Source organism: Capra hircus (genome assembly GCF_001704415.2).
Source record: "Capra hircus breed San Clemente chromosome X unlocalized genomic scaffold, ASM170441v1, whole genome shotgun sequence".
NCBI lineage: Eukaryota > Metazoa > Chordata > Mammalia > Artiodactyla > Bovidae > Capra > Capra hircus.
This window is the reverse complement of record NW_017189517.1, coordinates 10,636,839-10,662,828: the sequence shown is the minus strand read 5'-3', so window position 1 is coordinate 10,662,828 and position 25,990 is coordinate 10,636,839. Positions and strand designations below refer to the sequence as shown.

At 39.0% G+C, this 25,990-nt stretch overlaps 1 protein-coding gene across 1 annotated transcript; it reads right to left on the bottom strand.

The window, feature by feature from the left end:
• Nucleotides 1-228: 228 nt before the first annotated feature.
• Nucleotides 229-24,139, bottom strand: MOSPD1 (motile sperm domain containing 1). The gene is made up of 6 exons (XM_005700302.3): nucleotides 23,997-24,139; nucleotides 11,017-11,272; nucleotides 10,831-10,906; nucleotides 9,193-9,410; nucleotides 4,437-4,598; nucleotides 229-1,995 (listed from the first exon to the last, which is right to left on the bottom strand). The coding sequence occupies exons 2-6, from the start codon at nucleotides 11,168-11,170 to the stop codon at nucleotides 1,964-1,966; spliced, it is 642 nt and encodes a 213-aa protein (XP_005700359.1). The 5' UTR covers nucleotides 11,171-11,272; nucleotides 23,997-24,139; the 3' UTR covers nucleotides 229-1,963.
• Between the last annotated feature and the right edge of the window lie 1,851 nt (nucleotides 24,140-25,990).

The window sequence follows — 25,990 nt, the reverse complement described above, 5'->3', positions numbered from 1 at the left end:
GCCAATGCAAGAGACACAGGAGACCTGGGTTCGATCCCTGGGTTGGGAAAATCCCCTGGAGAAGGAAATGGCTACCCACTCCAGTATTCTTGCCTGGAGAATCCCATGGATAGACAAGTCTGGCAGGCTATAGTCCATAGAGTTGCAAACAATTGAAAACGGAGGCAAAAATTTTGAATTCCTTAGAGACATACCCAAACAAAATGTGTAAATCAATGTGAAACTTCAGGTCTCCATTTTCTTTTATTTTTTAAAGTAATTTCTGTTCTTTACAATGTGTGATCACACGCACACAGGCACTCACACACATACACATGATTTGAGATGGACAGAGAAACAAGGATAACCTTCAAACACAGACTTCCCTGGTGGCTCAGATGGTAAAGTGTCTGCCTACAATGCGGGAGACCTGGGTTCAATCCCTGGGTTGGGAAGATCCCCTGGAGAAGGAAAATGGTAACCCACTCCAGTATTCTTGCCTGGGAGATCCCAGGGACAGAGGAGCCTGGCAGGCTACAGTCCATGGGGAAGCAAAGAGTCAGACACAACTGAGCGACTTCACTTCAAACACAAGGGTGATTTTTTTTTCTTACAAAGTTCAAAATAGATTACATTTATGTGCTTTTCAGTCATTACACAATGTACAGACATGATCCATTTAGTCATTTATGCTCCCCAAATGGTTAAACAATGAAGATTTTCTATGAAAAAGTATACATAAAAGCTTTGACTTTAGAAGCAAAGTACTGTTTCTTGCAAAAACCAACATCAGGCATATATCTTGTGTTTATCCTTGAGAATACTACAGTAGCAGTGCATAAATTCATTCTGTAAAAAGATCTGGAACATGATTTTCAAGAGACTCAATGCATTGTGCTCTCAGGTAAAAATCCTAAGTCAAAAGATCAATTACTACAACACTAACAGTTAAAACTGCATATATATGTTAGAGATCAGAAGAGGCTATAAAGAAATGTAAATAGTTGTGCTTTAGGGGACTTTTTTGGTAAAGTTGTTTTAATAATAAATACAAACTTATAAATACAACTTAAAAAATGTCTCAGTGACTGGTATAAAATAGACAGATATCAAGGATTTTTTATGTTGATACTTGGCTTAGAGTTTAAAGGTGAAAAATCATCTCCACATAAACCACCTGGCATTGGTAGCCCCAATCTGGGCTAGTACCTTACAGTCAGGCAGAGGGCTATGGAGAAAAGACAAGTGATTTTCCTCCCATTACCATAAAGCATTGTCCAGAGGTAAAGCTAGGGTGTACCAAGTAACTAAACAAATGTCTACCTTCCTTTAGAATTCTTAGACCAAATGGAATGGTCACCCTACTTGATGGCTGGACCACAACCTATTCTGCAGTTCATCAAATGAATTAAATATGTCTTCTGTAAGAGACTAAGATAAGCATGATCCCTCAGTACTTTATGCTTTTTATTACTCTCTACATATTAACTGTAAAACTCATATTTTAGAAACACCATGGCAACTGTTTATAATGATAGAGGACAAGGCATAGTTTACATAGGAACATTGATGTTCGTACCTAGGAAGTAAATGTACTTTTACTTTTAGGCTGGTCAGTTTGCTCTTTTAGGCCTTTAACTTTGAAGGACACATGACTGCAACAATAAAAGTGAATTAGAAAAAGGATGAGAAAATAACAAATGTCTTAATTAAGTCTTTTGCATGGGTGGCTTAGATGTAAAAAGAATTTCTTCAAACAATTTCCTAAGTGTCACTCAGAAGCCTCCTTGCTATCTGTAACATAATGTGCTGGAGTCCTTGGAATAAAATTATAGAGTAATTTAAAATATATATTATACATTTGAAATGATTGTAAATCATTCAATAGTTTGTAGCATGTTAATGGGGTGAAATAGAGATAAAAGGCAGTCCACATTCATATTTTCAAGATAAATGTACTTCAGAAGTCAACTGAGCTCCTTGTTCATGTTCTAAATATAGCCATTGTGATAAGACCTGAAAGAAAAAATTGGAGCACAGTTAAAGACATGCATTATACAAAATCTTTACAGCACAAAGCCAGGCACTCTACCAAGAACTCAAAATAAATTTGAATTTTGATACTATACAGATACTATAACGGAAGATATCCAATATATAGTATTGGCAGTCATTGGATAGATTTAAATAAATCACTAATGTCTGGCCATAGCTAATTTTTTAACCATTAAATATATCCATTTTCCAGTCACATCAGCTATAATAATAGCAGACATGGCAGTTTAAAGTGTCAGTAAACGCAGCCAACTTTATCAACAGAACAATGTTAAGCCTATTTGTATTCCAGTGTCCTAGAGCCACAAAGAGTCAAAAGCACAGTATTTCTGCTTAGCGTGTTTCTTTGGAAGAGACTCCATACATAGGAATTTTAATAATATAAGAATATACTTGGTCCTAAATGGTTCTTAAAAAGTGAGTGATAAAGTACAGAGAAGGAAAATAATCACATAGGACTTGGGGCAAAGATGCCCCAAAAGGTTAAGCTGAAGTAAGCCTAAAAGATGAACAGGAAAGACAGAAAACAGTAAGATGGGCAGGCATTTCAGGTGAGTGAATGGCAAGAACAAGGGCATGGAAGTAGGGCTCGGGCTCCAGATGAGCTTCGGGAGATCAATAGGGCTCTAACCAAGGATTTACATAGGGAAGTAGCTAGACAAGATTGACTCAGAGAGGACTCAGAGCATAGAGAGTCTTCAGTGTCAAACTATGGAGTTATACTTCATTCAATGGCTTATGGGCAATCATTGAAGGTTGTTGAGTAGAGAGTGGTGGTGGTGAAACCAACCCAGAATTGAAATCAACCTGACAGTAATGTGATGGATGATTTTGGTTGAGGGGGAAATAACGGGGATAAAAGGGGGAGGAATAGGAAGAGAAGGGACACAGAAGTTAGGGAGACAACTCAGAAGACAATTTTGAAGTTTAAAAAAAGTGAGCACACCAAGGAACTGAAAAGAGTTGGCATCTCCAAAGAGGTGAGAGGAGACAATGAGGAAAGAGTCATGCATCACCAGAATCCTAATCTTTGACACATGGTAGGTATTGAATAAATGTTTGCTCAGTTGAACTAATTAACTGTAAGATTTCAAGCCAGGATGACTGAAAGAAATGATTCAATAGCAGCCAAGGGAACTAGTTTAAAGAGAAAGGATCACAATATTAAACAAGGCTGCCTTGTTCATCTTTATCACTGTACGTGCTGTGTGTTTCCCTAAGGTCAATTCCTAGAAGTGGAAATGCTGTATAATGGAATGTATGCAGTTCACATTTTATACATGTTTTGTATGCATGCTAAATCACTTCAGCTGTATCTGAGTTTTTGTGACCCCATGGACTGTAGCCCACCAGGCTCTGCTGTCCATGGGATTTCCCAGGCAAGAACACTGGAGTGGGTGACCATTTCCTTCTCCAGGGGATTTTCCAGACCTAGGGATGAACCTGTGTCTCTTGAGTCTCCTGCATGGGCAGGGGGGTTCTTTACCACTAGCACCACCTGGGAATCCCATACAGTTGTAAATCAGCAAAAGGACAATAATGGAATAAATATAGTATTTGGTACTAGATAAATAAGTTCAAAAGAACCAAATGTAAGCCAATAATTAAATCTTAAAATACATTTTACCTCAACATGCTTCTGAAGCAATTTTTTGTTTGTTTTTCTTAAAAAAAAAATCAAGCCACCATCATCACCCCATATACACATAAACCACCACTACCATCTCCAGGCCATAAAAATTGCCTACATAGGGAGGGGCAACATAGGGGTAGAGGACTAGGAAGTACAAACTGTTGGGTATGAGGCTCAAGGATGTATTGTATAACACAGGGAATGTAGTCAATATTTGTAATAACTGTAAGTGGAAAGTAATCTTTAAAATTGTGTTAAAATTTTAAAAAATTAAAAAGAATCAATTATAATCAATAGACCTTAGGCGAGCCATTTAAAAATTCTGGGCCTTGATTCATGTTAGGAATGCTTGGTTTAGGTTTAATATTGAAGTGAAGTGAAGTCGCTCAGTCGTGTCCGACTCTTTGCGACCCCATAGACTGTAGCCTACCAGGCTCCTCTGTCCATGGGATTTTCCAGGCAATAGAACTGGAGTGGATTGCCATTTCTTTCTCCAGCGGATCTTCCCGACCCAGGGATCGAACCTAGGTCTCCCACATTGTAGACAGACGCTTTTACCGTCTGAGCCATGAGGGAAGGTTTAATATTAGTGTTTCTATAACTTTCATGTTTCTACAATGTATAGTTTAAGTGTTTAGGATACAATTTAGTCCAGAATAGATTTTTTTTTTAAGAAATAATGGGATAAATAAAGGAATAACGCATTATTCTTTTCAAGAAAAAAAAAAACTGCCTATGCTATGCGCCAATGCATCTTTAAAACACTTACCTAAGATATAAGCAGCCACTAATTTTTGATTCACACTTAAGTGGAGGTAGAGAGGCACCAGCGATTCCACATCCCCCAGCGTGGGAAGCATCAGAGCTGTAATACACACCACTGCCAGGAAGACAGTCAGTAAACTAGGTCCTGAGGAGACAGTTCTGTTTTCTGTAAAAAGACAAGAATCCTTGAGATTCTTTCTAAAAACAACTTAGATAAAAGTTCATTCATATAGACTGGCCACCACTCACCAGGATTCTCGTTTTGTCTAACTTCTCTGATACTTTCTCCATCATTCCCATCCCATGGGACCTTATCTGTTGGACTTATCTGGGAGCCCATTACAGGATGGAATGTTCTAGTGGCCATCATCCTTTCCCCACCACCCCACTGGAATTTGTAGAAAGTGTTTGAGCATGTATCATCTGCGTATGTTTACAAATTACAGGCATAAGTACTGTACTATTATATTTAATATAAAATATGCAAATAGAATTTTAATAGAATGGGCTAAAAACAGATAGAAATTGAAGTTCTAGCATTGTCTTCCTGTACCCCTCATGCACTACTTGTGTATACTCCACCTTGGAGCCCACTGCAGTAGAGCTACACGACCTTCTGGGAGTTTCTTTGGTAGACCTTGAGACAGGTTTGGTCCTAATAACTGCAGCATCCTGCTACCATTTTGGAAAATGTTAAGGCAGCAGACAAGGTTCAACTTTAATGTTATTAAAACTGCCTATGAAAATTCTTGCCCTCCACTCTACCTGCATTTATAGTATAGAAGAAAACAGCAGAGACAATATCCAACAAATAGTCTGCTAAATGAAATAACTCAGTCAGAAAAGGATAAATTCTACACGATTCCATTTGTATGAGAAATCTAAAATAGACAAACTCATAGAATCAGAGAGTAGAATGTTGGCTGCCAGGGGCCAGGATGCTAATCAATGAGCATAAAAATCTCAGTTATGCAAGATAAGTAAGTTCTAGAGATCTGCTGTACAGCATTGTACCTACAGTCCATGATACTATATTGTATACAAAAAGTAGTCAAAACAGTAAATATCATGTTGTGTTCTTACTATAATAATATAAAATTTAAAAACATTTATTATCAGGTCTGCCCTTCTACAGATCTAGCTGTACAGAACTATATAGTATTCATACCCATATTTTTAAGAAACCCACCAGCATTTTCTGTCTTACAGCTTTTCCCACTACCTTTCTTTTCATTAAAAGAAATAGCCAACAGCAACACAATCTTTGTGTTTTATTAATGAAAAACACTGTTTATTTTATTATTAGATGCAGCTTTTCTAAATTATTAATACCTTAGCTATTGTGTGAAGCTTAATTGAGCCTCACCAAAGCCAGATAGCTGAAAATAAATTAAAAGTTTAGTTTGCTTGAGATGGAACAATAGCATAAATGCCTAAAAACAAGTCTGTCTTTTGCTAATGAATATAGTACTTTTTGTACTTGTTGCAAAGGTAAGTTTTCAAGGCAAATATTTCTGACAACTACACTGCTCAATGCAAACCCACAGTAAAGATAATTTCAAGGAATTTTTACTGTTTAGAGAATTTCAAAAACATTCACATAGATGCTTGACATTTTTCAAAGTGGTGAGTTTTTCTGATACTACAGGGTTGTAAAAATTTTACAGATACAGAAAAAAATAAGAGTTCTTCTGTAATCCCATCCTCTTAAGAGATAACACTGTTAATAGCTTGGTATATAGATCCTTGCAGATTTTATAAATGCCCATATAAACATGTAAAATGATTTTTTACTTAAATGAGACCATATTATACATACTGTTCTTAAATTTTTCCTCTCACTTGGAAAAATATTTGAATCTCTTTTTATGTCAATATAGGACCATCTACCATTCTATTGTGTTGTTGTTTAGTCACTAAGTTGTGTCCAATTCTTTGCAACCCGATGGACTGAACCCCGCCAGGCTCCTCTGTCCATGGGATTTCCCAGGCAAGAATACTGGAATGGGTTGCCATTTCCTTTTCCACAGGATCTTCCCCACACTGAGCCACCAGGGAAGCCCATTCTACTAAATCCTTGTAAATGTCTGCATGACATTCCATCTTTTGAATATTTATAATTTAATCAATCCCCAATTTATTAACTTTTAGGTCATTTTCAATTCTTTATTATTATAATCAGTAATGAAGTAGTTTTCTTAAGCCAAAGAGCACTAGCTCAAACCTGGCATCAGACATAGCAGTTTTTTAGTAATGTAATTAAGATAAACCCACTAAGATTCAGATGAATCCTTTTAAAACACCTTTTTAATGACCTGGGCTTTGGTATTTTGTGAAAGTATGCTTTGTGGGTTTCTCTTCAATTTCTGTTAAATGAAATATATATATATACACACATATATAATTATACATACATATATACATATAATTATATTTATGCTCATAGACAAGGTCTAGAAAGTAACATGGAACACATAAAGGCAGATTTGTTAAGTGTGTGGGATTATAGGTATTGTTTCCTTCCTTTAATTTATTACTAAGATATCTTTTATACAATACATAAACTTGAGAAGAATTTCTCATTTTTACTGCCTTTCACTACATTTTAAGATCCAAATGTCGAGACATAGCCTCTAACCACTTTTCCAGCAAAACTCAAAGAGAGACCCTCACAATATTGTTGTGCCTATAACATACCTAATACAGCTAAAGACACGCAAAAATAATGACTCCCATAAAACAATCGCAATTTCTTTCAACATTTTGATTCAGAGAAACATAATGAAAAACCTAGAATTCCATATACTGGAAACCACACATAATTTACTATTAATTTAATAAACAAGAGAAGCTAAAAATATCACTTTGTGAGCCTAGATTGAATAAGTTACTGTTACACTCTATTACTTACTCAATTTCCTGCCATATTATTAGAAGCACTGGGGTAACTACCCACAAATGGGACTTGCTGGCCAAGACTGTGGGGAGTGAGGAGCTCTACTGTGGTATTGACCTTGCTCTACAAAGTAGCAGGAGCCTTGGAAACTTTGTAAGATAAAGAAAAACAATCTAACAGACAACCAGGTGAGAGGTCCAGCCTTTCTACTGAGGCCCATGCACATATTTCCTGTATAACTACTCTGTGCCGGGCACTGTGCTAGGTGCCAAGGACATAATGATGAATCAGACAAATAAGGTGCCTGCCTTCTTGAGCTTCCTGACAAGGATGGCTTAGAGTGGTGTTTTCCCCCCCAAAACAGAGACTACCATGTACTATGCCAATATCACCTATTCTATTCATCTACTTACTCCAATTTTACATTAGAACAATTCTCTAATGTGCCTGAGATACAAAGGTTTGTTATAAACATAAAATAAGAATAAAATGTTCAATTAATACGCATTTGTATTTTAGGATGATTTTCACTTGAATTCTAACAAATTTAAAAATAAAAGAAAAAAATATGTAAAACACTAAACCCTCTTGGGCATCACACAGTCTGTTAAACTGATCTCCAATGACCACTTTACTTTAAATTACAAAATTAACACCCAAAACCAAACACTCAGATGGCCTTTCTTCTTCTATAGGAGGCATTTTAAAAGAGGAATCTTGCATTTCACATCTATTTTAAGTCAACTTCACAGTACTGATTGGACATCAAAGTGTCCATTTGACATCATCAAATGTCATCAAAGTGACATTTGACAGAGATTCTCTTTCAGCTTCAAAACATGAAAAACTAGTTCTGTCAGTTAATAACAGTTGCTGAGAAGAAAACAATCTACTAACTACTACCTAATTCCTTGTCTTGGTATCACCAGCGAACCTGGGCACTCCCTGCATGGAATGAGAAGACACTTGCCTCCAGCGAATGCCTGTCTTGTCAAAATAAACATTCTAAGATGAACAAACTGATAGGGATTTATGAAGTAATGTAATGACAAGTATATGGTTTTTATTCTCTTATATATAGTGTTGCGATTTCAAGAACAGGTGCTATCACATTCATATATCACGATCAAAAAGTTACCATGCTTTTCTATGGAAAGTTTTTTCTTCCTCCCTTTATAATAGGGTTGAAGGGAGATAATGAAAAGATCAAAGGATGGGGGAATGATGTCCAAAGAGTTGAATTTGAGGATAGTGTCGATGTTGAAAGAATATATCACAACACTCCTGAATATTTAAGCTGGAAGGAAATGAGGAATGGAGAGGGATTCAATTAACAGCCCACAGGGGAAAGGGATATTATAATCTACTTAGTTTAATTAACTTCAACTTTAATGAGTTTTTTTTTCCAAAATAATATGAAAAGTACACTAAACTTGGCCTACTGCCAAGCACAATTTCTCTCCTTCGAATTAATTCAATGAGAAAGGATATAGGAAAGTCACAGAAACAAAAGTACAGAATTGCCAAATTGTGCTAGCATTGTAAAGTACAGTGCCTGCAGTCTCAAGTTTTATAGACTGAAAAGCTCTGGCAATGACTGCCCCTGCCTTACAGCCCTGTCTAATGGAGTTATTTTCTCCCCTAAAAGGCCAGCTCGAGGTCTCTTGTTCAATTCTAGGTACCTGATCTCTACATTCATTTTTGAAGTACTCAACTAGGTTTAGAGTGGCAGGTTATTGTTCTAGTAATTATTCTTTGCTCCCTGCTTCATTTAAAGTAAGAAACATGTAAGACCTCAAAAGGACTTTAAAAACAACCCAAAGTAAAACAAAACAAAACAAAACACCAACACAACGCAAAGTACCTGGTTGAAACGACTGCTCAAAAAATAAACTTTCAGTTAAATGTTCTTTTATTCTTTTTTCCTCCTCTTCCTTTTGTTGTTCTTTTGCGGACGGGAGAAGAGTAGCCACAACCTCTTTCCTTCCTAAAGCCTTCCTCTGGCTTTGCTCGGAAACTTGGAGACGGAATTTGTCTATTACGCCATAGTGACAGGATCGGACATCTCTATGACGAATTACACTGAAACATTGACAAAGAACAAATGCAGTTTAGGTTTTAAACAGAATTCAGCAAGAGATTTCATACATATTTACTGAGTGTAACTAAATACTCAAATATAGAAACTTGTTAATGATGTTTTTTTTTTTTTTTAATCACAGTATAACCCCAAAAGAAATGGGTAATTCTTAAATATTTGATGAATAGGAGTCTAAAATAAAAGGACAGGTAAAGGAAATTCCTTTTCACAATGACATTTTTTCCTGGATATCTCTGTGTAGCAATATTCACTAAAGAGGATATATATGAAATTGTTTCTTCCCCACAAAAGTCTCAAAAATTCCTATTGCCACTTATTTATTGTTCAAATAACAAAATAACAAACCTCACCCTAGACTCTAAATTGAAGTCCATGCACAAAGGCAAAAATAAGCAATCGAATAAGTAGGTAATCTAGTAAGACCAATGCAACAGAAGGCTAACAATACACTTCTGTATTTCTCTGAAAAGAGTATAGAGCAGTGTAATTTTTATGAAAGTTATCTTCAGTGCCATTCATTTTTACGTTATTCTTAATAGAGAACACAAAACAATTAGGTCAAAGGTTACACATTTATGGGGCAAGATACTATATTTCTTTGGAATAGTCCTTATCATGTACACAATGAAAATCAAAGAAATATGCAAAAAAACATATCATCAAAGATACATCATTTTATGGCTCTGAGATGATGAAAATATATGCCAGAGAAAGAACTGCTGCTTATTCTCATGGAAGATTTAAAGCAATACAGTTTACTTGGTAGCTTAAATTAAGGGCTGGTCATTAGATCCATCTGGTCACCTCTAGTTTTAAAGTGAAAGTTAAATATGAACAGCTTGAACAAACAATCATTTATCTGACACTTGAAGACCAAATTATCTGGAAGAGCTCAGCTAACCTTTTCCAGATGAGTAGTTTTACACTTGCTTCCTGTTGTATAGACTAACTTTCAGTTTTATTACTGAATCATTTCAGATGAATTTATATACTATTTTTCTCAGAGTGTAGCATTATTAGTCCCTCAATTGTCACTATAATAGCAAGGTGTTCCAAAGAAGGCTAAATTCCCTATTACAGCTAGAAAAATGTACAGAATTAAGTTAGAACTTTAATTCCATAAATCTCTCTGCTATGACTAAGAGCACAACCATGAGGAAATGTTCATGGAAATATTAACAGACACCTTGGCTCCAACATAATGAATTATTATGTGGCCAACCTGTTTAGAAGAATTTCTTAGAACTTCTTAAAAAGAATGTTGACAGACAAACTCTCAGCAAAAATACAAAATGTAATGAGTGCCAAGGTGAAGCAGCTTTAAGAAAAGATCTCTTGCAAGTTAAACACATAAATATCAACACACTGAAAACATGTTACCAGGAAGTGATTTTGACTTACATATCCATACAACACTGAGGCTTTACTGCACCTGCAGCGTCAACGACAACATACTTATTTGGAGTAGTACACAAAACTGAAAGAAAAAGTCACAATGGCCATTAGTGATTTTTAAAAAATTAGTTTCTACAAGTCAAAAATTAGTAGGGAGTAGTTCAATCCATACAATAGACCTAGGAGACTCACCTTTGAACTTCAAGGCAAACTCATAGGGATTATAGAGTGTCAACACTTGCTTATGTGTTGACTGGTCATCTGCATAAAATATTAGCTCTGTGGGAAACACAAAGACAGGAAGATTTCCTTCCACTAACTCTGGCTGTCTTTTTTGTTGATGCATTGGCACTAAATCCCCCTCGCTGAGGCGTCGGTTTTTACAGTCTCAAATTTATTTGGGGTTTTTCTTAAAAATCAGTTAAAAACTCCAAAGCATTTTGGCAATCTGGAAAGAGAAGAGACAAAGCAAGCTGAGTGATAACTGTTTTTCATGAGCTAGCTGTGACTAGCATGGTTAGCATACATTAAAACAGTCCCCAAATCATTTAAACATGCCTTTGACTTTTCCTCTTGGCTTACTTCTACAGGTTCTGCTTAACTCTGCAAAGAAACTTACACATGCTCCTTTCACATTCAGGATATCAACCTATGATAAGTTACTTACAAACTTGAATGCAGGAATAAAGAAGGCTTCCTATTTAATCACCCTCAAAGAGGTGCGACCAAAGGGTTGTCAGTATTTTAAAACCTCAGATTTAAAAAAAAAATACATTTTGTTATAACATATTTTATGTGAGCCAATCAGAATTCTTAAAAAGAAGAAAAAAAAATAAAGTAAGCTTCCATGATTTACAGGAGAAAAACACAAGACTCACTTTTTTAACACTCATTATTCAGTCACTAAGTCATGTTTGACTCTTAGTGACACCATGAACTATAGCATGCGAGGCTTCCCTGTCACTATCTCCTGGAGTTTGCTCAAATTCATGTCCATTGAGTCAGTGATGCCATCCAACCATCTCATTCTCTTGTCACCTACTTCTCATTCTGCCCTCAATCTTTCCCAGAATCAGGGTCTTTTCCAGTGAGTTGGCTCTTTGAATCAGGTGGCCAAAACATTGGAGCTTCATCATCAGTCCTTCCAATGAATATTCAAGGTTGATTTCCTTTAGGATTGACTGGTTTGATCTCCTTGCTGTCCAAGGGACTCTCAAAAGTCTTCTCCAGCACCACAATTTGAAAGCATCAATTCTTCGGCGCTCAGCCTTCTTTATGGGCCAACTCTCACATCCATATAAGACTACTGGAAAAACCATAGCTTTGACTATATGAACCTTTGTCAGCAAAGTGATTTCTCTGCCTTTTAATACATTGTCTAGGGTTTTCACAGTTTTTCTTCCAATAAGCAAGCTCTTTTAATTTTGTGGCTGGAGTCACTGTCTGCAGTGATTTTAGAGCCCCAAAATATAAAATCTGCCACTGCTTCCACTTTTTCCCCATCTATTTGGCATGAAGTAATGGGACCGGATGCCATGATCTTAATTTTTTGAATGTTGAGTTTTAAGCCAGCTTTGTCACTCTCCTCTTTTACCTTCATCAAGAGGCTTTTTAGTTCCTCTTCCCTTTCTGCCATAAGGGTGGTGTCATCTGCATATCTGAGGCTGCTGATCTTTCTCCTGGCAATCTTGATTCCAGCTTGTGCTTCTTCCAGGCCAGCGTTTCTCATGATGTACTCTGCATATACGTTAAGTAAGCAGGGTGACAATATACAGCCTTGCTGTACTCCTTTCCCAATTTTGAACCAGTCTATTGTTCCATGTCTGGTTCTAACTGTCGCTTCTTGTTGTGCATACAGGTTTCTCAGGAGACAGGTAAAGTAGTCTGGTATTCCCATCTCTTTAAGAATTTTCCACAGTTTATTGTGATCCACACAAAGGCTTTAGCATAGTCAATGAAGCAGAAGTATATGTATTTCTGGAATTCTCTTGTTTTTTTCTATGATCCAACAGATAGCAATTTGATCTCTGGTTCCTCTACCTTTTCTAAATCCAGTTTGTACATCTGGAAGTTCTCAGTTCACATACTGGAGAACAGTTAATACCAAAGAAGTTCTCGCATTATTGCAGATGTTCTTAGATTTCCCAACCTGGGGATCCAGCAAAGGGACTGGAACTCTCCAGGGAATCTGACTTTGGAGGTCAGCGGGATTTGATTACAGAGCTTCCACAGGACTTGGGGAAACAGACTCTTGGAGGGCACAAACAAACCTTGTGCACACAGGCTGCAGGGGAGGAGCACTGACCGCACGAGAGACTGAGCCAGACATGTCCGTGAGTGTTTGAAAGTCTCCTGCAGAGGAGTGGGTTGGCAGTGGCCTATCGCAAGGACAGGGGCACTGGCAGCAGCAGTCCTGGGAGGCACATGTTGGTATAAGTCCTTCTGGAGGTCGCCTCTAGCCCTACCACAGAGCCTGTAGACTCCAGAACTGGGCCTCCCCAGGTCAAACAACTAATAGGGAGGGAGCACAGCCCCACCTATCAGCAGACAATTGGATTAAAGATTTTTTGAGTATTGGCTCTGCCCACCAAAGCAAGACCCAGTTTTCCCCATAGCTAGTGGCTCAGAGGTTAAAGCGTCTGCCTGGAATGCGGGAGACCTGGGTTCAATCCCTGGGTTGGGAAGATCCCCTGGAGAAGGAAGTGGCAACCCACTCCAGTACTCTTGCCTGGAGAATCCCATGGAGGGAGGAGCCTGGTAGGCTACAGTCCATGGGGTCACAAAGAATCGGACACGATTGAGCAATAAACTACTACTAGTCCCTCCCATCAGGAAGCTTCCACAAGCCTCTCATCCTCATCCATCAGAGGGCAGACAAAGGAGTCAAGAACTACAATCCCACAGCCTCCAGAGCAAAACCACAATCACAGAAAGCTAACCAAAATGATCACATGGATCACAGCCTTGTGTAACTCAACGAAGCTATGAGCCATGCTGCGCAGGGCCACCCAAGAAGGACAGGTCATGGTGTAGAGTTCTGACAAAATGTGGTCCACTGGAGAAGAGAATGCCAAGCCACTCCAGTATTCTTGCCTCAAGAACCCCATGAACAGCATGAAAAGGCAAAAAAAAAAAAAAAAAAAAAAAAAACATCATTACAACAATGCTTTAGTTAGTGCCTCTGGCAGCATGGGTGGGACAGTTCTCTTAATTATTTTTCTATTGAAACCCACAAACAAAAACGTCTTGAAAAGAAGGTGAATATCCAAACTTACTGAGTTTTCTATGAAAATTCAAGTCAGTAAGCAAGCCTTGACATGCAAGTGGCACCATGCCTCCCCTCCTACATCAGTACACAAGCTTTGTGAGAGCTATTTTCTTCCAACTTCAGAGACCTTTTTGGATTCCTTCTGGGCCTCTTGAATATGTTCCAGAACGTTGTAGCTGGCAGAAGTCTGCCTGTCTGATAAGTAATGTTTCTGCATTTATTTCCTAATCTAATTTTGATCAACATTCTTATTTAGTTAGCACCCCAAATATGGCTTTGTAAAATAAAATGTGAAAACAAAAACATACAATCACAGAAAATGTCTGAGTTTCACCCTGTAGATCACAGCTTTGGAATAGGACACAAACCATTTAATACTTTGCACTCAGGTTCTCATACACTCAAAGAGAAATATTAACAAATGATTACATTGTTTGGTTTCTACCAGCTATCAGGGCTGTGATTCTGACTGGGGCTTTGTCCACTTTTATCAAATAGGATACTGTATAATCATGTATGCACATTTTTATTCTTTTTTCCCAGCTGAACATTGTTGTTGTTCAGTCGCTAACTCATGTCTGACTCTTTGTGACCCCATGGGCTGTCCTTCAACATCTCCCAGAGCTTGCTCAAACTCGATGTCCATTGAGTTGGTGATCCCGTGCAACCATCTCATTCTGTCATCCCTGTCTCCTCCTGCCCTCAATCTTTTAGGTGAGGAACTATTTCAAGAGCTGCACAGAGATACAAAAATGAATAATGCACTGACCTTGCTCTCCGGAGACTCTAGTCTAACTGAAGAGACAAAACAAATATTTAAGCTACTTTTATTATAATGCATGCTGCTGTATATAAAGTGCTAGGGAATTAGAAGGCTGCCTGGATAACTCTACCTGGAAGAGAGGCCAGGAGATAATATTTGGGGTGGCCCTTAAAGAAAAGAAAGGCTTCTGTGTTGGGGGGAGTAAGCAGGGAAGTCATTCATTCCTGGGGATCAGCATAAGCAAAGACACAAGAATGTGAAAGTAAGGAAGAAGCTTGGTAAGGTCAGCATCCACAGGCTGCCCCAGACCCCACTTTCTATCTGTACACTTACAGCATGCCTATAGCTCATATGTGTTAGCTTGTTGTTACTGTTTTGACTAAGCTCAAAGCACTCGACATTTTTATTAATAATAATATTTTACATCTGTTTAATTTACAACAGATTACAAACTTCTTATTAATTATATATGCCGAATGAATTGATATATGTAAAGCCTTTAGCACTTGCTATAGGCAAGGTGCTACTCTAAGTATTCGTTGCTATTACTAAATTAGGAAAAGACCAGACAGATAAAAAAATGCCAGAAGGCCTCTCTTTGTCCAGTATTCTTTCCACTATACCAAACTAACTGTCCATTTCAATAAAAGAAAACTAAAGTTTTCTGAAAAGCATCTGATAAAATTATTTTACTTCTGAGTTTTCATTTGCCATGAATTTCATTCTTTTGTTAAGAGCTATAGACATTTCTATTTGGATAATGTACTCCTGGAAGTTTGGGATACTTTTTTGAATAGAAAATGATAAGCTCTACAATTACTTTCTTAATAAGCTTAGCTATCAGGAATAAAACAACCAAATTTGGCATCACTAAATAGTATTCAACATCTTACTCTAAAATTCAAGGTGAGAATTTAGCTTATGATAAAAGGTAGCATCTCTAATTTGTGGAACATAGTTCAGTCAAATGTTGATAAAATCAGGCATCCACCTAGAAAAAAGTTGATTTTATGCCTCACTCCTTATAAAATTCCAAAATTTAATTGTAATAAATCCCAAATGGAACAAAGCTTTAAATGTATTTAAAAAAAAATAAAAGCACTAGAAACCATGGGAAATCTGTTTTTTATATAATCTTAGGCTCTCTAACAACCAGAAACCAAAAAATAATAAATTCAACTATATAAAAATTTTTAAAGTTCTGCATGGAAAATAAATTTTATAAGTAAAGCTGAAAGAACATTTTCAATTCATAGCACAGGCAGTGTGTAATTCCCCTACTATATATATAGGACCCACAAATCATTAAAAAAAAGATAATACAATATAAAAATGAGCAAAAACTGTAATATTTTATAGAAAAGGACATACAAATTGTAAGTTACAAAAGTATGTGTAACTTCACTCACAAGAGAAATACAAACTAAATCTATACCAAAATACATGTTTTTACCTGTCAAATTGGCAAAAATAAAAATGTTTGACAGTACATAGTGGGAGCAATCAGGCATGTTCTTATATTGCTTGCAAGGATATAAATATAAATTGGCACATCCACTATACCTGCTAAAATTAAATGTACATAACCCTCAGATCTAGAGATTCTACTTCTAGGAATGTGTTGGGCATAAATATTCCCAAGCATTCCCCTTGTGTGAAATCCTGTATGAGAAAGGTACGTGGGATTTTTTTGGGGGGGGGGTGGTTTTTCTTGCAGCACTGAGTATTAATAAAGTAATTTATGTGAGGCACATAGAATGAAGCTTGGCATGCAAGAAGGGCTAGTTGTTGCAACAGCAAAAGACTGGAAACAGCCTAACTGGTCATTAATAAGAGAGTCATTAAATTAAGTATGATATAGTCATTTGTTGGGATACCAGCTATCTATCAAGAAGAAAGGGGAAGCTCTTTGGCAGGGTGCAATGCAGACTGTAGGGTATGCTACTATTGGTGTGGAAAGGGGAGATAAAAGACTATGTAAACCTATTTTCTTGGATATGGGTAAAATATCTTTGGAAGGACAGCCAGGGCTACCCCTGGAAAGACAAACTGAATGGCTGAGGACAGGGGTGAGAGGGAGTTTTCTCTGAATACTGTTTTATATCTTTTGAATTCTGAACCACATGAAGATCTAATTTAAAAGAAAAAAAAAGTTGAATCAAACAATAACTCTACTAGAGGCTAATTTGAGAAAAGTGCCAGTTTTGAAACATAAGGAATTTAGAAACCATGTGTGAAAAATCTGTTAACTGCTCTTTCCAATTTATGATCTTTTAATAACATTGAAAACCTTAACCTATGTGTTAAATAGAATGATTTTAATTATTTAAGATATGTTAATATGAAAAGAAACTCAATACAGTGAGAAAAAGTAAGATTTATTTAAGATGACTTGCAAACCTAGGAAAATGTAAAACTTTGTCACAAAGGAATATGAGGCGGTTTATAAATCTGACTGAGAAGTCAAAATTAAACACATAGAACAAGTGCTAAACTCATGTTTCTAACCTCAAGAAGTTAGTTGGCACAGGTCAGAGCAGATTATTAACTTTAAATGATGGCTTAGTAGAAATTCTTATTTTTGAATTTTGAAACTTTCTCTTTATGAGTTAAATATTTTCTCATGTATCATGAATAGGCTGTCTGACCCCTGGTCACCATTTTCAGCAGTTTACTATTTCTTTTCAGATTTCTGTTGCCATTTTTCACTTATCTTGGCTAAGATATAAATCTCCTCCCAAACTCCAACCAGTGGAGATTAGGGAGGAATTAGCACCAGGTCACCAGTGCAATATTGTAGACTCTGCCAACAAACACAATGGAGTGTGACACCTGCCTTTAATTAATGGTTTTCCGGAGACTAACACTTTTTTTTGCTCTAGTCAACATTGCAAAATGATAAAATGCAAAAATTCTGGGGACAGATTATACATTAAGCTGGCGAAACCTCACGGCAAATCAGTTAATAAGGTTGCTTTCCGAAAGTCAAGTACACACAGAATCAAAGAATGTCAGCTCCTAACCCTTCTCATTTTACCAATAAGAAAAGCAGGCCCAGAGTGGTTAAGGGTCTTACCCAAGGTTGCACAGGATATTGGTGGCAGAACTCTGGTTTTCAGACTCACACTTCCCTATACAATAATCATCTCCTCTGTGTCTCAGTTCAAAAATCCTGCTTCCCTGATGCTGATGGCCATTCATGCCCTCATCTCTAGAAAATTCCCCTGCTTTTCCATAAAAGAATTCTCAAAGGATGACCCAAAATTCAAGTCTTGATGCATGTGTTTCCTTTTCAGTTTTATCAAGGGAAAAAACACAAACAGAGAGACAATTTCACTTACTAAGTTGCACATACTTTCTTTTCCTGATTGTGAAAGCAGAACTATGGCTGTCAGTAACCAAAGTCTGAGCTTCCTTTGTGGCTCAGGTGGTAAAGAAACTGCTTGTAATGTGGGAGACCTGGGTTCAATCTCTGGGTTGGAAAGATCCCCTGGAAGAGGCCATGGCAATCCACTCCAGTATTCTTGCCTAGAGAATCCCCATGGACAGAGGAGCCTAGCACACTACAGTTCATGGGGTCTAAGTCAGACACGATTGAGCAACTAAGCACAGCACAACCAAACTTTACTTTATTCTTCCTCTCTGGACACCAATATTTTACACATTCTTCAAAGCCTACTTCAAATGTCCCCTCTTTGTTGACTTCATCTACTGCTCTAATCTACAAGGATCTCAGTAATTTTATTGCATTATTTTTTTAATGTACTTATTGCATAGAGTGAATAATTTGACATTATGACTCTCCAGATTTCAGGCATAATGCTATATTGTTTTTCTCTGGGGTTGTGTTTGTTTTGTTTTGCTGTTTTGTTTTTTGCATCTGAAGACTAGAGATCAGTGTTAGGCATTAGAAGATACTGAACTCAGCAGTTAACCTACAGGTGTCCACTAATAACTGGCTCCTCCATCAGCTCCCTTTCCCCATAGCTGAACACCCTTCATCCGCAAAAGACAGGCAACTGATCCCAATTAGAGGAACAGTAAATCTATGGTGGCTACTTGCCATGGGCTGGGATAAGAGAAGAAGGGAGACCATCAGCACTCCCAGCTGCCTCTCCCCTCCTCCCTCCTTCCCACTTCCCTCTCCTCATCATCCCTGCCTCCTTCCTCCATGCCCAACTAGGCCAGCAGGGTTTAGAAATCTGAGGCTCTAATATACCCCCGACCTTACAGAGACGATACCACTCAGAGCTCTTGGTACCGGAAACTGCCTCATCCTTTTCCTCTGTATCCAAAGCACAGAAATGCAAACATTAATGAAATTTGAAAGAAAACCTTATGTGTGCACACCACCTTGTAACCAGTTTGCAAACTACTCTCCCTCTAAAAAAAAAAAAGAGCGAGCGAGCCTCAACACACTGAAATCGGCACCTATACTTTCTACCCTCAGTTCTGGGAGGAGACTGATACTCCAAAGTGTGACCATTTTCTGTCCCTGTCACTTAGGATGGACCAGAGGAAGGGCAAGACAAGGCTCTGAGATACACAGGGACGTTTGCCCTCCCCACCACCTACCCTTTTTGCCAGGGATAGGAGGCTGCAAGAAAAATGAAAAAAGTAATTCTTGGGGATTCTTGTATCAAACTGGTTCAAAGTTTGAAACAGTTAAGCATGATTCGAAGTACAGGCTGCCCCAGAAACTAGTAACCCATCTGCATGGCTACAGTGTACCACTACTTACTACCTGTCCCTGGCTCTTGTGTCTACTGATTAGGGCATCCAGCTCCACCTTCAGGCCAGTTCCCTTTTATCTGGGCATAGGGGCTATCTCTTTCTTCCATACATGGTGCAGTCTCTGCCAGTGGCCAACTAAATAGTATATAGTGAAGAGCAATATGTTCTTTTGCTTTACTCTCACTGGTATTAAAACCTCTCTTTCCTTCCCATTTCATAAAGTCAGCCTTCCTCATCTCTGAGCTTCTAGTATTATCTGTTAGGCTTTTTAATGGCTGGTCTGTTCCTAAAATTGACTCTTTCACAAGCAATGTTCTAATGTTCACGCTGTATTAGATGGTTCACTGCTCAATATTAGGCAATTTTGTTTTTATAAACTTTCTAGTTTTTTTTTGTATAATTTGATATCTTACAAGATTGACTGCTATAAATGATATGTATTGCTAGGCTATTACATATTTAAGATGTAAAAGTTAAGTAGTGTACGTTTTAAGGTTTAAAAGAAATAAGGATGGGGAATTCCCTGGTGGTCCAGTGATGAGGCCTCTGTGCAGGGGGCATGGGTTTGCTCTCTTGTCAGGGAACTAAGATCCTGCATGCTGTGTGGCATGGCTAATAAATAAATAAATAAAAGAACTAAGGATGCCCTCCAATAATGTCTTTCTAAAAACATTTCTTTCTAACTAGTTATTTGCAACCTTTGTTTTACAAAATCCCAATATGTCTTCAGTTATTTCAAGATGTATGTACAATTCTCAAAGTCCATATTAATTAACTATATGAAATACACATGTTGCTATGTAGAGCACTCTCAGAAGTTTGAGGATCACAAATTATTTCAACAAACATTTACTGAGCACTTATTATATACCAGGCACTGTGCTAAGGAATACGGAGAAAAGATGAAATCATGGTCTCAGCCCTCCAAAAACTCAGTCTAGTACGAAAAATGGATATACACAGTAATTAGGATATGATGTGAGAAGAATTAAAATGCTGATAGATACAAAATGCTCTGGGATCATAAAGAAAGTGACAGTCTGCCTTAAATAGGGGTTTGCAGTAGGAGTGGAGGGAGATGGGGGTGAATTCCAAGGAAGAGTATTTGTGGAGGCATGAAAGGGACTCTTAAAATGAGCTTTAGCATTGCCTATGGTTAAAAAATAGCATGTGTGGGGGAGCAGCAAAAGAGAAGTCTGGAAAGGTAAGCTGGAGGCAGATGGTGAAAATCTTCTAAGTCAAGTTTGAGAGGTTTAGACTTGATCCTGGATGCCAGCATTTCTCAAAATGTGGTACCAGACCACCAGCAGCAGCTTCACCTAGGAACTTGCTAGAAATGCAAATACTTGGGTCCCACCTTAGACCTATTGAATCAGAAATTCTAGGGTTGGGGCCCAGCTCTCTGGTTTTAATAAGCCCTCCAAATGATTCTGAAGCACACAATGCTTTGAGAACCACTGCTGCAGGCCAAGGGAACCTTGGAAGGATTTAGAACAAGGAACTGACTGGATATGATCAGAAGTAGGAGACTGGTTGCCACTTACCACTCAAGCACAGGGCTTGACTCCAAAGTAGCTACCATAAAAAAAAATATTAAATGAATGTGGCATGGAGAGGTGAGGGGCTACACTAAGGCAGGAGTAATGGAGAAGAAACAGATTTTAAAGATGTTTTTCAGGCAGCTCAAGTTGAATCAGGTGACTAGGATATATCCATATAAGTGTGACCAAAATGGTTTTTATATAAAAAGCAAGCTATAATCTTGTCCACTGGTATCAATTACTGACTGTTTTAAGAAGTAAGCCACACAGACTAGAAAAAAGGGGAAGTCAAGAGCAATTTCTATGTGTTCCCACAGGGTCAAGAGCAAAGCGTGCCCTGGCATGTACATGAATCTTCTGATCTGCTTGGCCGTTCTACATCTCCCTTGAAGTTAATAAACTGGTATTCATATTAACATAGAAATCTTTTGTGAGTTTGGTTAGTATGAATCAATCCCTGAGACTGACTGATAGTTTCTGAATGTGCTGGCAAAAGGCAATTTTGAAAACCTGATACTTGTTCTGATGATCTAATCAAGGTACTGCCAAGATGAAAACCTGCTATAGCCTTTTTATTCTAATTTCATCACTGATCACATAGCCCGTTTAATTCAGGTAGAAGCTGGAATGAGTAAAAGAATCAGACTTTGTACTATGCCCTGAAGGTCAAGAAAGTCAGGTGGAACTGTTATTTCTAATTTTGGAGGCAGGATTTAGCTGAAGCAATCTTCAATTTCCTGACAGAGAGGAGGGAGAGAAAGGTACAGGTCAACCTACATGGTTAACTTACCAAATTACCTAATGAGAATTTTGCAGAATGCGATTCCTATTTCTATTAGGACTCTGGGTACTTCTTGTTATGTACTGTATGTTCCTTTTAGTTGATATCAACATCTTGGCTTATTTAACCAGCTTATTTTATCCAAGAATACTGCCCAATCAAAAACTGCCCTATTTTGTGGAATTTGGGCGCTATAAGGGGCTCTGGGAATTAAAACAAAACTTTCACATTACAGATGAAGAAATGGAGGGCCTCAAAGAATAAATCACTTAATCTGTTTATTGTAGGGCAAGGTTCTCCAGAATGCTACAAAGTGGCAAAACAAGATTCAGAACACTAATAATCTGTTTCAGACAAGATTTAAAATTTCTCTTTCATTTTAAACTTTTTAAAATCAGAAAAAAGAATGAATTACTTTATTGAGCTATTAGAGACATGGGAAGCTTTTCTTGCAGTTTCTTGTTTTCTGCTTTTCAGAAATTCGAGTTAAATGTAAAAGATCCATTAAAAAAAATTGAAAGCAAAAAATTTAGGAAGAAAATGTGCAAGAACAATTTAAGGGGAGAAAAATGCATTATGTTACAAGCTATTTGTTCTATTTCCTATCTTTGCCTATAACATGGTAATTTTGTACTGAATACTGTCCATTACATTTAAATATATTTTATAAATAAAAAGAATTGAAGAATTTCAAAGATCCTGGTATGTGAGTAAACGTCTTATTCTGAGAGTTCTAGAAATGCTTCAGAAACTAGCTTAATCTTGAATCCTGTTTGGATAAGAAGACATGAACAACTTGAAAGGAACATTTGGCCCTGTTTCCTGTTTTCCAAACTTCCCACTGCTTTATAAGCAAATATACGTGTAATCTAAAAGCTGGTGTCTATCCCCTATTCAATATCCTGTATGTGATATTTTCTCCGCAGAGATTTCCCAGCACTTAGAGGAAACAAGTGGACAAGAATTTCATCATCAAGAATGTATTACTCCCGTGTGTGCCCTGCCTGAAGAAGTAGATTTTCCCCTTCTGTCTGGAATTCACATTAACACAATGCATTCTGAAAGTACACTACTGTTTTTTAGGCAAGATCCAAAGGACCCAATTTTTCAGGTTTCTGTCCTCTTTAGCGCCCTCAAAGATTAAAAAAAAAATCCGGACTTTTTTCCCCCAAGTTAGGTCTCCTCGATTCTACTGGGACAGAAATGCTACTTCAGTCCAGAGAGGAGAGATGTCAGCTACTTTATCCAGGGGGGACACCACAGAGCATTGACGAAGGGTTGGAAGGCTGAGCAGGGAGATCAAACGGTCCATCTTAGGACTTCAGCTCCACCAGGTTGGGGCCCTGCCTTTCCAGCCCTCGTCCCCACACTGGCCGGCTCCATGTGAAACCGGTCATGTGAGCCTGTTTACAGCCGAGCAGCTGGTGCAACCATCAGGATTCGTGCGGAGGTCCAGGAAAGGAAAAGATACAGGCCACGTACCCCTTACCAACCCCCCCCCATTATTGATATTTCAAGAAGGCGTTTCCTGTCACTCTCAGCCTCTCCGCCCCACTTTCATCGCCCTCCAGCGATCCCGGGACTCCTCGCTCCAGCCCAGCCGATTTCCTTCCAATTGCTCGCCGCGGGGACGGGCTGGGCTGGGAGGAAGGGCGAGGACGATGACAGCCCGAAGAAGGTGTCGACCTCCCTCCCCTAGCCCTCCTCGAAACATCCGCTAAAGAGTTGTCCCTGGAGTCTCATCCCCGGGGCAACCGAACTCTGTCTGGCAGGCACCGGGAGGATCCCGAGCCAGCTGCCTCCGCCCGGGCAAAAGCGAAACACACACAAGCCGGCCCGACCCTGGGGCGGAGATCCGCGATCGGCGAGGCAATTGACAGTCAGAGATGGGGCAGCAAAGACTCCATCTGCCTTCCCCCCACCTCCCACCCGCGTCCCGGAGCCGCGGAGCCCGGCTGTCAGTCACAGAGCCAAGCTCCGGGTTTGGGTACGGCTCATTCTTTCCGCCGGGTCTCTCGGCAACGTAACTTCCACGTCTTCGCGAAGTCGGAGAAAGTGGGTGACGGGACGGTAGGGGACTCTCACCTCGGCAACACCGGCTCCTCGGAAAGCAGCTGCGATTGCTCCCTCCGGTCCTTTGTCAGCATCTCTAAGCTGCACTGCCTGCTGGGATACCGGAGGACTCAAATACCACCTCTCTCCGCCCTCGAGGATGAGCTGCAGTTGCGGGGTGGGTCGGAAGAAGGAGAAGAGGTGGAGTCGGGGGCGGGGCCGGATCCAGGGGCGGGGCTTCCTTGCTTGCCACCTGGTCTCTGGGTTTCTCCCTGCTCTCTCTGATCTGCCCCTCCTCTCTTTCCTGCTACCCCTTGAGGAGAATGTGAACTCTTACAGAAGACAGTCTCTCGTTGCACTTGTTAGGCAGTGATCCTTGACTTATTCCCCTACGCACACACACACACACACACTCTGAGGACAGAAGCTAGTTAATTCTACCTCTGAGGCGTCTTGTTAACTACCTCTTTCTCCAAGCTATCCTCAGTGCTATAGGCTCTGTTTCAGCCCCATGATTTTTTGCTTGAACCATTGCAGTAGCCTCCTGATTAGACTCTCTCCTTCCACTCTTGTCTTTGTCTAAACCACCTCCCAGACAGCAACCAGAGGGATTTAAGATATATATGCAACATATTACTCTTCTGCTTAAAACCTTTCTTTTTTTAATATAAATTTATTTATTTTAATTGGTGGTTAATTACTTTACAATATTGTATTGGTTTTGCCATACATCAACATGAATCTGCCACAGGTATACACGTGTTCCCCATCCTGAACCCCTCTCCCTCCTCCCTCCCCGTACCATCCCTCTGGGTCGTCTCTAAAACCCCTTAGCATTTTATATGAGGTCCTCTGCAATCCTTTTCTGATAACTCAATATTTGAGCCCATCAACTGCCATTCATGGAAGATAGTAGGGCCTGGGACAACTCAACCAGCACCGGCTGCCCCAAATATTCCCCACTGAGAGGCCACACTATCAGTAATGCTCATAGGCCCCTTTTGTTATTGTTCAGTTGCTAAGTCGTGTCCGACCCTTTGCAATCCCATGGACTGCTGCACACCAGGCTTCCCTGTCCTTTACTATCTCCTGGAGTTTGCTCAACCTCATATCCACTGAGTCAGTGATACCATCAAACCATCTCTCCTTGGAGTATCATTAAAGAGAGAATTTTCAAAATTAAATTTTAATGATGTCCATTAAGGAGAATAAGGTACAGCCACTCTGGGTCCCCTCCTTACAAGTAGAAGGCCTAAAGGATTTCTTCCAATTGTCCTATCCAAGCAATGGGCTGCCAGTAGATTTCCCTTGGGCTCAGGCTTCGGATACCTTTACTCCAAGATTCCCACAATTAAAATGCCCTTCTGTCTTTGCAGTACCTATCTATCTTTCAATACCCAGTGAAAATGTCACTTCCTCCAGTAAACCCTCCAGGATTGGCCATGATCACAATTAACTCCTGCCCCACCACCATGTAATGTTACTTATTCTGCTTTGGAATTCTTCCTGCCTTAGGTAATCACTGGTCATGTATATGTCTTCCTTTCTCTCCTGCCTAGACTAGGAATTTCTCAAACCCCACCCGTAGCTGGCAGCAGAATGCCTGATCCAGAAAAGACATGATACAATTGGATGAAATCCTTCAACTTTACTGAATCTGAAGCCCTAGGTAGGCCTAGTAAGGATCCCAGGCAAAACCTCATATAACCACCACCCTCCCTTTACTAGGATATCTCCATCTTGACCAGATCACGTGCCATTTTGCAAACACAAACTGGTTAGGCAGCAGAGCATTGCAAAAGGACCAAAGCTTATACTTCCCTTGCAGGTCAGACTGGTTTGTGGTACAATATGTAGTTGTGGAACATGTAACTGGTATAGTTCACATGACAATGCAGTGTAGAAAAACTTCATGGTGCCATAGAAAATAACCGAGTTTCCAAACACATATCTGTATCTCCTACTCTTGGGAAGCTTCAGACTCCTATCTGCTTCAGTCTACTGTTGGTTTCCATCCACATCCCTTC

What these genes read in the sequence shown, in the direction of transcription:
- MOSPD1 (XM_005700302.3), bottom strand. Translation starts at nt 11,170, where the DNA reads ATGCATCAACAAAAAAGACAGCCAGAGTTAGTGGAAGGAAATCTTCCT. An exon ending in CCTCAGTGTTGTATGGATAT is followed by an intron (nt 9,411 to 10,830) that starts GTAAGTCAAAAT and finishes TCAATGTTTCAG; the next exon opens with TGTAATTCGTCATAGAGATG. An exon ending in TGAGCAGTCGTTTCAACCAG is followed by an intron (nt 4,599 to 9,192) that starts GTACTTTGCGTT and finishes GTCTTTTTACAG; the next exon opens with AAAACAGAACTGTCTCCTCA.